Genomic DNA, 12218 nt, shown 5'->3' with positions numbered 1-12218 from the left:
GCTCACTGATTGAATTGAATTGTCCCGTGTACCAAGACACTGCCTTGTGAGCAATACAGACAGAGCACAGAGTTAAGTTGCACAGACAGTAAATAACAGGGAAACAACAGCAACATCAAAACCACAGGGACAGGCGAATGTTAAGAGTTTGTGAGTCCATTCGATGTTGTAATAACACTAGGGTAGAAACTGTTACAAAACCAGCTGGTGGGTGTGTTCGGGCTTCTGTACCTTCTCCCAGAGGGTAGAGAGTGTAGAAAAACATTGCCAGGGTGGGATGGATCTTTGAGAATGCTGGTGGCCTTTCCTTGACAGCGGGCCTGGGAGATGGATTCTGTAGATGGGGAGTTTGCCCTTTGTGATTGTCCGGGCCGAGTTCCCCACTCTCTGTAACCGTCTCCGATACTGAACGGTACAGGTGCCATACCAGGTAGTGACACACCCAGACAGAACGCTCTCGATGGGACACCTATAAACGTTGGTAAGGGTATTCACCGTCATGGCAAATTCCCTCAGCTGCCTGAGGAAGAGGAGACGTTGTTGGGCCTTTGTAACCAGTGCGTCCACATGAAGAGTGCAAGAAAGCTTGTTGTGGATGACCACTCCCAGGAGCTTGACCCTCTCCACACATTCCCCCTCTGTGCTGTTAATGTGTGGGGGGCATGAGTAACATCCCGCCGAAAGTCAATAACGAGTTCCTTGGTTTTGCCGGCATTGGGAGCTCGGTTGTTCTCAGTGCACCATGTTTCCAGGTTTTCCCTCTCCCGGCTGTAATCTGTTTCATCACCATCTGAGATCTGACCGACCATGGTGGGGTCATCAGCGAACTTATAAATGGCATTAGTCTGGTATTTGGCGACGCAGCCATGGGTATACAGTGAGTACAGTAGGGGGCTGAGTACACACCCCTGGGGGGCTCCAGTGTTGAGTGTTAGTGACGGTGAAATACTGTCCCCAATCTTCGTTGATTGAGGCCTGTGGGTCAGGAAACTGAGGATCCAGTTACAGAGAGTGGGGCTTAGTCCAAGATCACTACGTTTAGTAATCAGTCTTGAGGGGATAATAGTGTTGAAGGCTGAACTGTAGTCAATGAGTAAGATTCTTACATAGCTGTTCTTGGTGTCAAGATGTTCTGGGGAGGAGTGAAGGGCAAGTGATAAGGCACCTGACGTGGATCTGTTGGTCCGATAGACAAATTGGGGTGGGTCAGGGGTAGTGAGGAGGCTGGAGATGATTAATGCCATGACCAGCCTTTCAAAGCACTTCACAACCACCGAGGTTAGGGTCACTGTGGGGTCTATAAGAGGGTGCCCAGAGCTGAGGGAACTTCCTGCTTTCTGTCCGAACGCTGAGTCTTTGTGGCATTCCTCCATCAGTCAGCGGAGGATGGAGGGTCATTAAATATTTGGAAGGGAGATAGATTTGTCTGACCAACAGGATGAACGAGTAACAGGGGGATGGGGATGGAGAAACGTAGGGTCGAGATAATAACCAAACCAGCCTTGATCTTACTGAATGACAGAACACTCAGAGGGCCGAATGGCCTACTCTTGTTAATTGTACACATGACCTTTTTTTAAGGTATTTCTATCTTGAAAGAATCCAAATGTATGGTGCTGGGAAAGCGCAGCTGGTCAGGCAGTGTCCAAGGAGCAGGAGCGTCAACGTTTCGGATATAAGCTCTTCATCAGGAGGGGGGGGGAAGGGCTCCTGCCCGAAACGTTGATTCTCCTGCTCCTCGGACGCTGCCTGACCGGCTGTGCTTTTCCAGCACCACGCTCTCGGCTCAGCTCCAGCACCCACCATCCTCAATCCCCCCCCCCCCCCTCCTGAAAGAATGTGGAGTCATAGAATGGTACAGCACGGAAACAGACCCTTCAGCCCAATCTGTCCATGCCGACCAGATATCCCAAACTAAACCCCAGTCCCGTTGACCTGCACCAGGCTGAGACCCCGGGAAGCCTTCCTGTTCATGTCCCTCTCCACGTATCTTTTAAATGTTGGAACTCTTCCCACACCCACCACATCCCCTGGGAATTCAATCCAACTGCGCTCCTGGGTCCCATTTAAATCTTTCCCCTCTCACCTATGCAGCCGTAGAGTCATTGAGCCACACAGTTATAGTCATAGAGATGTACAGCACGGAAACAGACCCTTCGGTCCCACTCGTCTATCCTAACCCAATCTAGTCCCACCTGCCAGCACCTGGCCCATATCCCCCCAAACCCTTCCTATCCATGTCCCCATCCAGATGCCTCTTAAATGCTGTCATTGTACCAGCCCCCACCACATCCTCTGGCAGCTCATCCCATACACGTACCACCCTCTGGGGGAAAACGTTGCCCCTTAGGTCCCTTTTATATCTTTCCCCTCTCACCCTAAACCTATGCCCCTCTAGTTCTGGACTCCCCCCACCCCAGGGGGAAAAGACCTTCTCTATTTACCCTCTCCATGCCCCTCATACACCAGGTAATTTATCCACCTTCAGACCTCTCAGCTTCCCCAGCACCTTCTCCTGAGTGATGGCCACTATGCTCTGCCCCACCGACTCTCTTGAGGATCTAGTGAGCTGCTGGGGTCTTCCCTAGTACAAAATACCCGTTCAGTCCCTCTGCTATTTCTTTGATCCCCATTTCTACATCTTTGCACTGATTCCTGCCTCTCCCTCTCTTTTGCCTTTTGGATTTTGAAAGAAACTCTTGCAATCTTCTTTTAGTTTTCTAGCAAGCTTACTCTCCGATTTCATCTTCTGCTGCCTTGTTGCTGTTTTAATAATCCTCTGCTGGGATCCCCATTAATCTTCATCACATATTCTTTCGCGTTAATGCTGTCCCTGACTTATACTATCTTCGATGGTTGCCCCTTTGGAGCCAAAGGGAGGGGGGATAGTTTTCTGTTGGTCAATACACTCTGAATGCCGCTGAGTGTTTAGGGAATGTTTAGTTTGGGTTCTATTGTTACAGTTAAGGGACAGGGGGATGGAGGGAGGGGAGAGGGGGAAGGGAGGGGGCCGGTGGGATGCAGACTGTGTTCCCTCACCGAGTCCTGACTCACTCAGAGAGTTCGATTCCTCCTGGATTCCCTGCAGCTCTGAAAGAGGAGGAACCCGAGGCCGAGAGAGATGGTCGCGAGCATGGCCATGGCCAGGCCATAGCTAAGGTGCAGCCTGTGTTCAGGTGAGCTCGCCTCCCCCTGGCAGGAACCTGCAACAACAGGGGATTAAAACAAAAACCCACCAGGCGGTGGGGGTGGAATCAGGCTCCCAACCAACAGACATTACTCCCCACCCCCACCCCCTCCTCTTCCCACAGCCCTCAGATACCTCCACCCTGGGGAACCCTCCGGTCTAGTCTAGAACTGTCTCCATTCTGAGCGTGTCGATCTAGAACAGTCCCCCCCTCTTGGGACCCACTGATCTAGAACAGTCCCGTGCCTGAGTGCGCTGATCTGGAACCGTCCCCTCTCTGAACATGCCAATCTGGAACAGTCCCCCCCCCCTCTCTGAGCCCGCTGATCTAGAACTATTCCCTTCGCCTGTGCTGATCCAGAGTTGTGCCTTCTGTGAGCTGACTGATCCAGAACCGACCTGGAAATGCTCTTTCCCCCCCCCCCCCCACAAACGGTTGAACTCACTGATCTAGAACAGTTCCCTCTCTGAGCGAGAACCTTCCCCTCTCTGAGCATGTCAATCTAGAACAATCCCCTCCCTGAGCATATTGATCTAGGACAGTCCCCTCTCTGAGCATGCTGATCTAGAACTGACACCGCTCTGAGTGTGCTGATCTAGAACAGTCCACCCCATCTTTGAGCATGCTGATCTAGAACAGTCCCCTCTCTGAATTGACTGATCTAGAACTGATATCTCTCTGAGGTTACTGATCTAGAAAAGTCCCCTTTGAGCAACCTGATCTAGAATAGTCCCCTCTCTAAGTGAACTGATCTAGATCACACACACCCCTCCCCTTGAGCATACTGATCTAGAACAGCCTCTCCCTGAGTGTGCTGATCTAGAACCTTTGAATCTCTGACCATGCTGATCTAGGACTGTCCCCTCCCTGACCATGCTGATCGAGAACCGATCTAGACCGGTCCCTTCCCTGAGCATGTCGATCTCAAACCAATCTAGAACAGTGCCCCCTTGGGCGCGCCAGTTGTTCTGATGGAGGACGGACGCGCTAACGTCTCCCGTTCTAGTTTCCCAGGCTGTGCGAGAGTGGAACCCATTCGAGAAAATCGAGAACATCCCCGCCTGCTCCGACTCACCCACGATGGCCAGGGGCCTGACCATGTGCTGCCCCAGGAGGGGGTTCTCCAGGATGAAGGTGTAATTGCTGGCAGGTCCCAGGGGGATGGGAATGCTGCTAACCATGGAGTACAGTCCCCCCCTGCCAGTCCAGAACACCGTCCTGCTCTCCTCGGTCACGTTGTTGCATCCCGCAGCGATCCACCCCACCTCCGGTTTCGGATACCCCCCTGAACTGGACACATTGACCAGCCCAGGGCCCGAGCAGTTGCCCATGTCAAAGGTCACCTTCGGTTCACTGTAGGGAGCTGGAGAGGTCAACGCAGAGAGAGAGAGAGCGGATTCTTAACGTACCCTCCTACAATCGGCCCCACACCCACAAACATCCCCTCCCTCCCCCCTCCTCCCCAGGGACAAAGCAGCCCCCATTGAATCCCCCCACTCCCAACATCCTGGGTGTTACCACTGACCAGAAACCCACCAGGACCCACCACCTCAACCCAGCGGCTCCAAGAGCAGGTCAGAGGCTGGGAATCCTGCAGCGAGTAACTCCCCTCCTGACTCCCCCCAAAGCCTGTCCCCCCCATCGATAAGGCCCAAGGCAGGAGGTGGGAGGGAATACTCCCCTGTGGCTTGTGTGTGTGAGTCTGTGTTTTATGAGAGTGTCTGTTAATGTGAGTTGTTCTGAGTGTCTTTTTGGTAATGTCTGTGTGTGAGAGTGAGTGTGTGTATGAGAGTGTGTGTGTGTGAGTGTGTGTATGAGAGAGGTTAATTAAGTGTAAGAATGAGTGTGAGAGAGTATGTGTGTTTGTGTGAAAGAGTGTGTGTGAGACTAAGTTTGTGTGTGTGAGAGTGTGTGCAAGAGTGTGAGACAGTATGATTGTGTAAATGAGTGTGCGCGAGAGTGTATGTAAATAAATGTGATAGTAAGTGTAATTGAGTGTGTGTGCTGGCGTCGGGGGACAGGGTGCCATGGGGAGAGGGTGCTATCCGAATGAAGGTGAGAGTTGTTGGTATTACCTGCGACACGCAGGCTGACCGTGTGAGAGCTGCGTTGGAGCATGGTGCTAACAGAACACAGATATTCGGCCTGGTCCATCAGGCGCACAGCCCTCAGCCGCAGTGAGGCGTTCCCCTGTGCTAACTCCTGCACAAAGAGCTGGGTCCGATTGTGGTAGACGGGATCCTGCTGTGTAAGCTGCTCTTGCTGGTAGTAGTAACTGTGAATTACCTGGGCAGAGACACTCAGCTGCCAGGTTAACACCAGGTAACGCAGGGGAAACTCACGGTCTGGCTGGAATGTACACGGGATGGTCACGTCACGCCCAAACTCAGCAACGATCACAGGGACGGAGCCCATCACCAAACCTGCACCACAACAACACACTCTGTTAGTGTACAGGGAGCTTTACTCGGTCTCTAACCCTGTGCTATACCTGTCCCTGGGAGTGTTTGATGGGGGGACAGTGTAGAGGGAGCTTTACTCTGTATCTAACCCCGTGCTGTCCCTGTCACTGGGAGTGTTTGATGGGGGGGACAGTGTAGAGGGAGCTTTACTCTGTATCTAACCCCGTGCTGTCCCTGTCACTGGGAGTGTTTGATGGGGGGACAGTGTAGAGGGAGCTTTACTCTGTATCTAACCCTGTGCTGTCCCTGTCACTGGGAGTGTTTGATGGGGGGGACAGTGTAGAGAGAGCTTTACTCTGTATCTAACCCCGTGCTGTCCCTGTCACTGGGAGTGTTTGATGGGGGGACAGTGTAGAGGGAGCTTTACTCTGTATCTAACACCGTGCTGTCCCTGTCCCTGGGTGTGTTTGATGGGGGGACAGTGTAGAGGGAGCTTTACTCTGTATCTAACCCCGTGCTGTCCCTGTCCCTGGGTGTGTTTAATGGGGGGACAGTGTAGAGGGAGCTTTACTCTGTATCTAACCCCGTGCTGTCCCTGTCCCTGGGAGTGTTTGATGGGAGGACAGTGTAGAGGGAGCTTTACTCTGTATCTAACCCCGTGCTGTCCCTGTGTAGAGGGTGAGAGAGACTCGCTGGGTGAACAGTTGGAGATACTCACTGAGCAGACTGAGCTGGAAGATGACGATGGGAGGCAGCCAGAAGGAATGGAAATCACCTTCACACATTCTTCACATTCCTGGGACAGAAACCAATGCAATGTGGTCATTCCTCCCTCTTCCTGACCCTCCGACAGTGCCCACTCCCTCAGCACTGACCCTCCGACAGTGCCCACTCCCTCAGCACTGACCCTCCGACAGTGCCAACTCCCTCAGCACTGACTGTCCGACAGTGCCCACTCCCTCATCACTGACCCTCCAACAGTGCCCACTCCCTCAGCACTGACCCTCCAACAGTGCCCACTCCCTCAGCACTGACCCTCCGACAGTGCCCACTCCCTCAGCACTGACCCTCCGACAGTGCCCACTCCCTCAGCACTGACCCTCCGACAGTGCCCACTCCCTCAGCACTGACCCTCCGACAGTGCCCACTCCCTCAGCACTGACCCTCTGACAGTGCCCACTCCCTCAGCACTGACCCCTTGACAGTGCCCACTCCCTCAGCATTGACCCTCCGACAGTGCCCACTCCCTCAGCACTGACCCTCTGACAGTGCGGCGCTCCCTCAGCACTGACCCTCTGACAGTGCCCACTCCCTCAGCACTGACCCCTTGACAGTGCCCACTCCCTCAGCATTGACCCTCCGACAGTGCCCTCTCCCTCAGCACTGACCCTCCGACAGTGCCCACTCCCTCAGCACTGACCCTCCGACAGTGCCCTCTCCCTCAGCACTGACCCTCCGACAGTGCCCACTCCCTCAGCACTGACCCTCCGACAGTGCCCACTCCCTCAGCACTGACCCTCCGACAGTGCCCACTCCCTCAGCACTGACCCTCCGACAGTGCCCACTCCCTCAGCACTGACCCTCTGACAGTGCCCACTCCCTCAGCACTGACCCCTTGACAGTGCCCACTCCCTCAGCATTGACCCTCCGACAGTGCCCTCTCCCTCAGCACTGACCCTCCGACAGTGCCCACTCCCTCAGCACTGACCCTCCGACAGTGCCCACTCCCTCAGCACTGACCCTCCGACAGTGTCCTCTCCCTCAGCACTTTGAGAGAGATGACTGCTCCTGGTTTAATCCCGGGCTGAGTGAACTTCAGTCAAGGGGCGAGACTGAGATATGTGAGCTGTGATGGTGTTGGCCTCCCTCTGAGGTCTCTGACACGCCAGTCTGGCTCTGAAACAGCAACCAATCCCTCAGATCGTCTCTGATGTCGGGAACAATGCCTCTGTTGTTTCTGTGGGGATGGAGTGAATACAGATGACAATGACCTTGCCGAATGAATGGTGCTTTTCAGAAACACTGTGTTGTGTTCGAACACTTATTATTTTCTGCTTGTCCCATTTTCTCTCGACAAACGTACTGTGAAATGGACAGGACTGTGTGTGGCGAAATCCACTGAACGGACCTTTACTGCTTCCTGGGAGAAGTCAGCACTTCATGTGTCACCCTTCCCCAGGACTGGGGGGTGGGTGTAGGGGGGAGCTGCAGGTCGAGGGGGTGTTGGGGGCTGTGAGGTGAAAGGGTGGACTGCAGAAGCTGGAGATCAGAGCCTAGATTAGAGAGTGGTGCTGGAAAAACACAGCCAGCCAGGCAGCATCCGAGGAGCAGGTACACCGACATTTCATCAGCGATGAGGCAGGGATGCTCCGGGATGGAGAGGTAAATAAGAGGGGGGTGGGGGCTGGGGAGAAGGGAGCTGAGAGTGCAATAGGTGAATGGGGGGTGGGCATGGAGGTGATAGGTGAGAGAGGAGGGTGGGGCGGATAGCTGGGAAGGAAGATAGGCAGGTAGGCCAGGTCATGGGGAGCTGGAAGGTTGGAACTGGGGTGAGGTGGGGGAAGGGGAAATGAGGAAACTGTCGAAGTCCACATTGATGCCCTGGGGTTGATGAGGGACAGCACGGGGTTAGATACAGAGTAAAGCTCCCTCTACACTGTCCCCCATCAAACACTCCCAGGGACAGGGACAGCACGGGGTTAGATACAGAGTAAAGCTCCTTCTACACTGTCCCCCCATCAAACACTCCCAGGGACAGGGACAGCACGGGGTTAGATACAGAGTAAAGCTCCCTCTACACTGTCCCCCCATCAAACACTCCCAGGGACAGGGACAGCACGGGGTTAGATACAGAGTAAAGCTCCCTCTACACTGTCCCCCCATCAAACACTCCCAGGGACAGGGACAGCACGGGGTTAGATACAGAGTAAAGCTCCTTCTACACTGTCCCCCCATCAAACACTCCCAGGGACAGGGACAGCACGGGGTTAGATACAGAGTAAAGCTCCCTCTACACTGTCCCCCCATCAAACACTCCCAGGGACAGGGACAGCACGGGGTTAGATACAGAGTAAAGCTCCCTCTACACTGTCCCCCCATCAAACACTCCCAGGGACAGGGACAGCACAGGGTTAGATACAGAGTAAAGCTTCCTCTACACTGTCCCCCATCAAACACTCCCAGGGACAGGGACAGCACAGGGTTAAATACAGAGTAAAGCTCCCTCTACACTGTCCCCTATCAAACACTCCCAGGGACAGCACGGGGTTAGATACAGAGTAAAGCTCCCTCTACACTGTCCCCCCATCAAACACTCCCAGGGACAGGGACAGCACAGGGTTAGATACAGAGTAAAGCTCCCTCTACACTGTCCCCCATCAAACACTCCCAGGGACAGGGACAGCACAGGGTTAAATACAGAGTAAAGCTCCCTCTACACTGTCCCCTATCAAACACTCCCAGGGACAGGGACAGCACGGGGTTAGATACAGAGTAAAGCTCCCTCTACACTGTCCCCTATCAAACACTCCCAGGGACAGGGACAGCACGGGGTTAGATACAGAGTAAAGCTCCCTCTACACTGTCCCCCATCAAACACTCCCAGGGACAGGGACAGCACGGGGTTAGATACAGAGTAAAGCTCCCTCTACACTGTCCCCTATCAAACACTCCCAGGGACAGGGACAGCACGGGGTTAGATACAGAGTAAAGCTCCCTCTACACTGTCCCCCATCAAACACTCCCAGGGACAGGGACAGCACGGGGTTAGATACAGAGTAAAGCTCCCTCTACACTGTCCCCCCATCAAACACTCCCAGGGACAGGCACAGCACAGGGTTAGATACAGAGTAAAGCTCCCTCTACACTGTCCCCCATCAAACACTCCCAGGGACAGGGACAGCACAGGGTTAAATACAGAGTAAAGCTCCCTCTACACTGTCCCCTATCAAACACTCCCAGGGACAGGGACAGCACGGGGTTAGATACAGAGTAAAGCTCCCTCTACACTGTCCCCTATCAAACACTCCCAGGGACAGGGACAGCACGGGGTTAGATACAGAGTAAAGCTCCCTCTACACTGTCCCCCATCAAACACTCCCAGGGACAGGGACAGCACGGGGTTAGATACAGAGGAAAGCTCCCTCTACACTGTCCCCTATCAAACACTCCCAGGGACAGGGACAGCACGGGGTTAGATACAGAGTAAAGCTCCCTCTACACTGTCCCCCATCAAACACTCCCAGGGACAGGGACAGCACGGGGTTAGATACAGAGAGGCGTTCTTCCTCCAGGCGTCTGGTGGTGAGGGAGCGACGGTGAAGGAGGCCCAGGACCTCCATGTCCTCGGCAGAGTGGGAGGGGGAGTTGAAATGTTGGGCCACGGGGCGGTGTGGTTGATTGGTGCGGGTGTCCCGGAGATGTTCCCTAACGCGCTCTGCTAGGAGGCGCCCAGTCTCCCCAATGTAGAGGAGACCGCATCGGGAACAACGGATACAATAAATAATATTAGTGGATGTGCGGGTAAAACTTTGATGGATGTGGGAGGCTCCTTTAGGGCCTTGGATGGGGGTGAGGGAGGAGGTGTGGGTGCAGGTTTTACAATTCCTGCGGTGGCAGGGGAAGGTGCCAGGATGGGAGGGTGGGTCGTAGGGGGGCGTGGACCTGACCAGGTAGTCCCGGAGGGAACGGTCTTTGCGGAAGGCGGAAAGGGTTGGGGAGGGAAATATATCCCTGGGGGGGGGGGTCTGTTTGAAGGTGGCGGGAATGTCGGCGGTTGGTGTGGTTTATGGGAAGTTGAGGACAGGTAGAGGGTACGACCCAGTCGGTCAACGGGAGGAATGGAGCCGGTTGGTGGCTGGGAGGGAGGGGGAGGGGCTGGGTAGGGAGTCGGGGGGGGGGGGGGATGGCAATGGAGGGTATTTGAAATTGGGTCCCCCCGGGCTGGAGACTGCCCAGGTGGCGGGTGAGGTTGGGTTTGTTGTGGACGTGGAGGAAGCCAAGGCTGTCCATGTCAGAGAGGGAGTGGGAAGGGGAATTGAAATGGGCGGTGACTGGGAGACCCCCTGTCTCCCCAGGGAGGAGTGTGTGGGGCCCTGTGTGCAGGTCAGGGAGGGGGCTGGGATATCGACAGGTTTTCTGTCAGAATTATTGTCTCACAAATTACTCTATTAGAGAGGCCATTCATAACTCCCTCCTCCAGCCTAGAGCTTTACTCTGTATCTAACCCCGTGCTGTCCCTGTCCCTGCGAGTGTTTGATGGGGTGACAGTGTAGAGGGAGCTTTACTCTGTATCTAACCCCGTGGTGTCCCTGTCCCTGGGAGTGTTTGATGGGAGGACAGTGTAGAGGGAGCTTTACTCTGTATCTAACCCCGTGCTGTCCCTGTCCCTGGGAGTGTTTGATGGGAGGACAGTGTAGAGGGAGCTTTACTCTGTATCTAACCCCGTGCTGTCCCTGTCCCTGGGAGTGTTTGATGGGAGGACAGTGTAGAGGGAGCTTTACTCTGTATCTAACCCCGTGCTGTCCCTGTGTAGAGGGTGAGAGAGACTCACTGGGTGAACAGTTGGAGATACTCACTGAGCAGACTGAGCTGGAAGATGACGATGGGAGGCAGCCAGAAGGAATGGAAATCACCTTCACACATTCTTCACATTCCTGGGACAGAAACCAATGCAATGTGGTCATTCCTCCCTCTTCCTGACCCTCCGACAGTGCCCACTCCCTCAGCACTGACCCTCCGACAGTGCCCACTCCTTCAGCATGGACCCTCCGACAGTGCGGCACTCCCTCAGCACTGACCCTCCGACAGTGCCCACTCCCTCAGCATGGACCCTCCGACAGTGCCCACTCCCTCAGCACTGACCCTCCAACAGTGCCAACTCCCTCAGCACTGACCCTCCGACAGTGCCAACTCCCTCAGCACTGACCCTCTGACAGTGCCCACTCCCTCAGCACTGACCCTCCGACAGTGCCCACTCCCTCAGCACTGACCCTCGGACAGTGCCCACTCCCTCAGCACTGACCCTCGGACAGTGCCCACTCCCTCAGCACTGACCCTCCGACAGTGCCCACTCCCTCAGCACTGACCCTCCGACAGTGCGGCACTCCCTCAGCACTGACCCTCCCACAGTGCCCACTCCCTCAGCACTGACCCTCCGACTGTGCCCACTCCCTCAGCACTGACCCTCTGACAGTGCACACTCCCTCAGCACTGACCCTCGGACAGTGCGGCACTCCCTCAGCACTGACCCTCCGACAGTGCCCACTCCCTCAGCACTGACCCTCCGACAGTGCCCACTCCCTCAGCACTGACCCTCTGACAGTGCCCACTCTCTCAGCACTGACCCTCCGACAGTGCCCACTCCCTCAGCACTGACCCTCGGACAGTGCCCACTCCCTCAGCACTGACCCTCCGACAGTGCCCACTCCCTCAGCACTGACCCTCCGACAGTGCGGCACTCCCTCAGCACTGACCCTCCCACAGTGCCCACTCCCTCAGCACTGACCCTCCGACTGTGCCCACTCCCTCAGCACTGACCCTCTGACAGTGCACACTCCCTCAGCACTGACCCTCGGACAGTGCCCACTCCCTCAGCACTGACCCTCCGACAGTGCCCACTCCCTCAGCA

The 12218-nt window shown here is 55.2% G+C and overlaps 1 protein-coding gene across 6 annotated transcripts in view; it reads right to left on the bottom strand.

Annotated features, from left to right (window-relative positions):
- Positions 1–12218, bottom strand: part of LOC132808781 (CD276 antigen-like) — a 29003-nt gene that overhangs the window by 6708 nt on the left and 10077 nt on the right. For 2 of the 6 annotated variants that reach the window (XM_060822229.1, XM_060822231.1), the window contains exons 2-7: positions 11167–11244; positions 7331–7547; positions 6309–6386; positions 5264–5611; positions 4264–4551; positions 3040–3203 (exon numbers count right to left, since the gene is read on the bottom strand). In XM_060822229.1, the coding sequence (XP_060678212.1) occupies positions 3055–3203; positions 4264–4551; positions 5264–5611; positions 6309–6375 (852 nt within the window). In that variant the 5' untranslated portion in view covers positions 6376–6386; positions 7331–7547; positions 11167–11244 and the 3' untranslated portion in view covers positions 3040–3054. Of the gene's footprint in view, positions 1–231; positions 1133–3039; positions 3204–4263; positions 4552–5263; positions 5612–6308; positions 6387–7330; positions 7548–11166; positions 11245–12218 lie in introns of all 6 variants that reach the window. The other 4 variants (XR_009642150.1, XM_060822228.1, XM_060822232.1 and 1 more) reach the window with 4 other exon arrangements.

This window comes from Hemiscyllium ocellatum (genome assembly GCF_020745735.1).
Source record: "Hemiscyllium ocellatum isolate sHemOce1 chromosome 38 unlocalized genomic scaffold, sHemOce1.pat.X.cur. SUPER_38_unloc_5, whole genome shotgun sequence".
Taxonomy (NCBI): Eukaryota; Metazoa; Chordata; class Chondrichthyes; order Orectolobiformes; family Hemiscylliidae; genus Hemiscyllium; species Hemiscyllium ocellatum.
The sequence above is the reverse complement of the archived record's forward strand: the minus strand, read 5'-3'. Positions and strand labels throughout refer to the sequence as shown.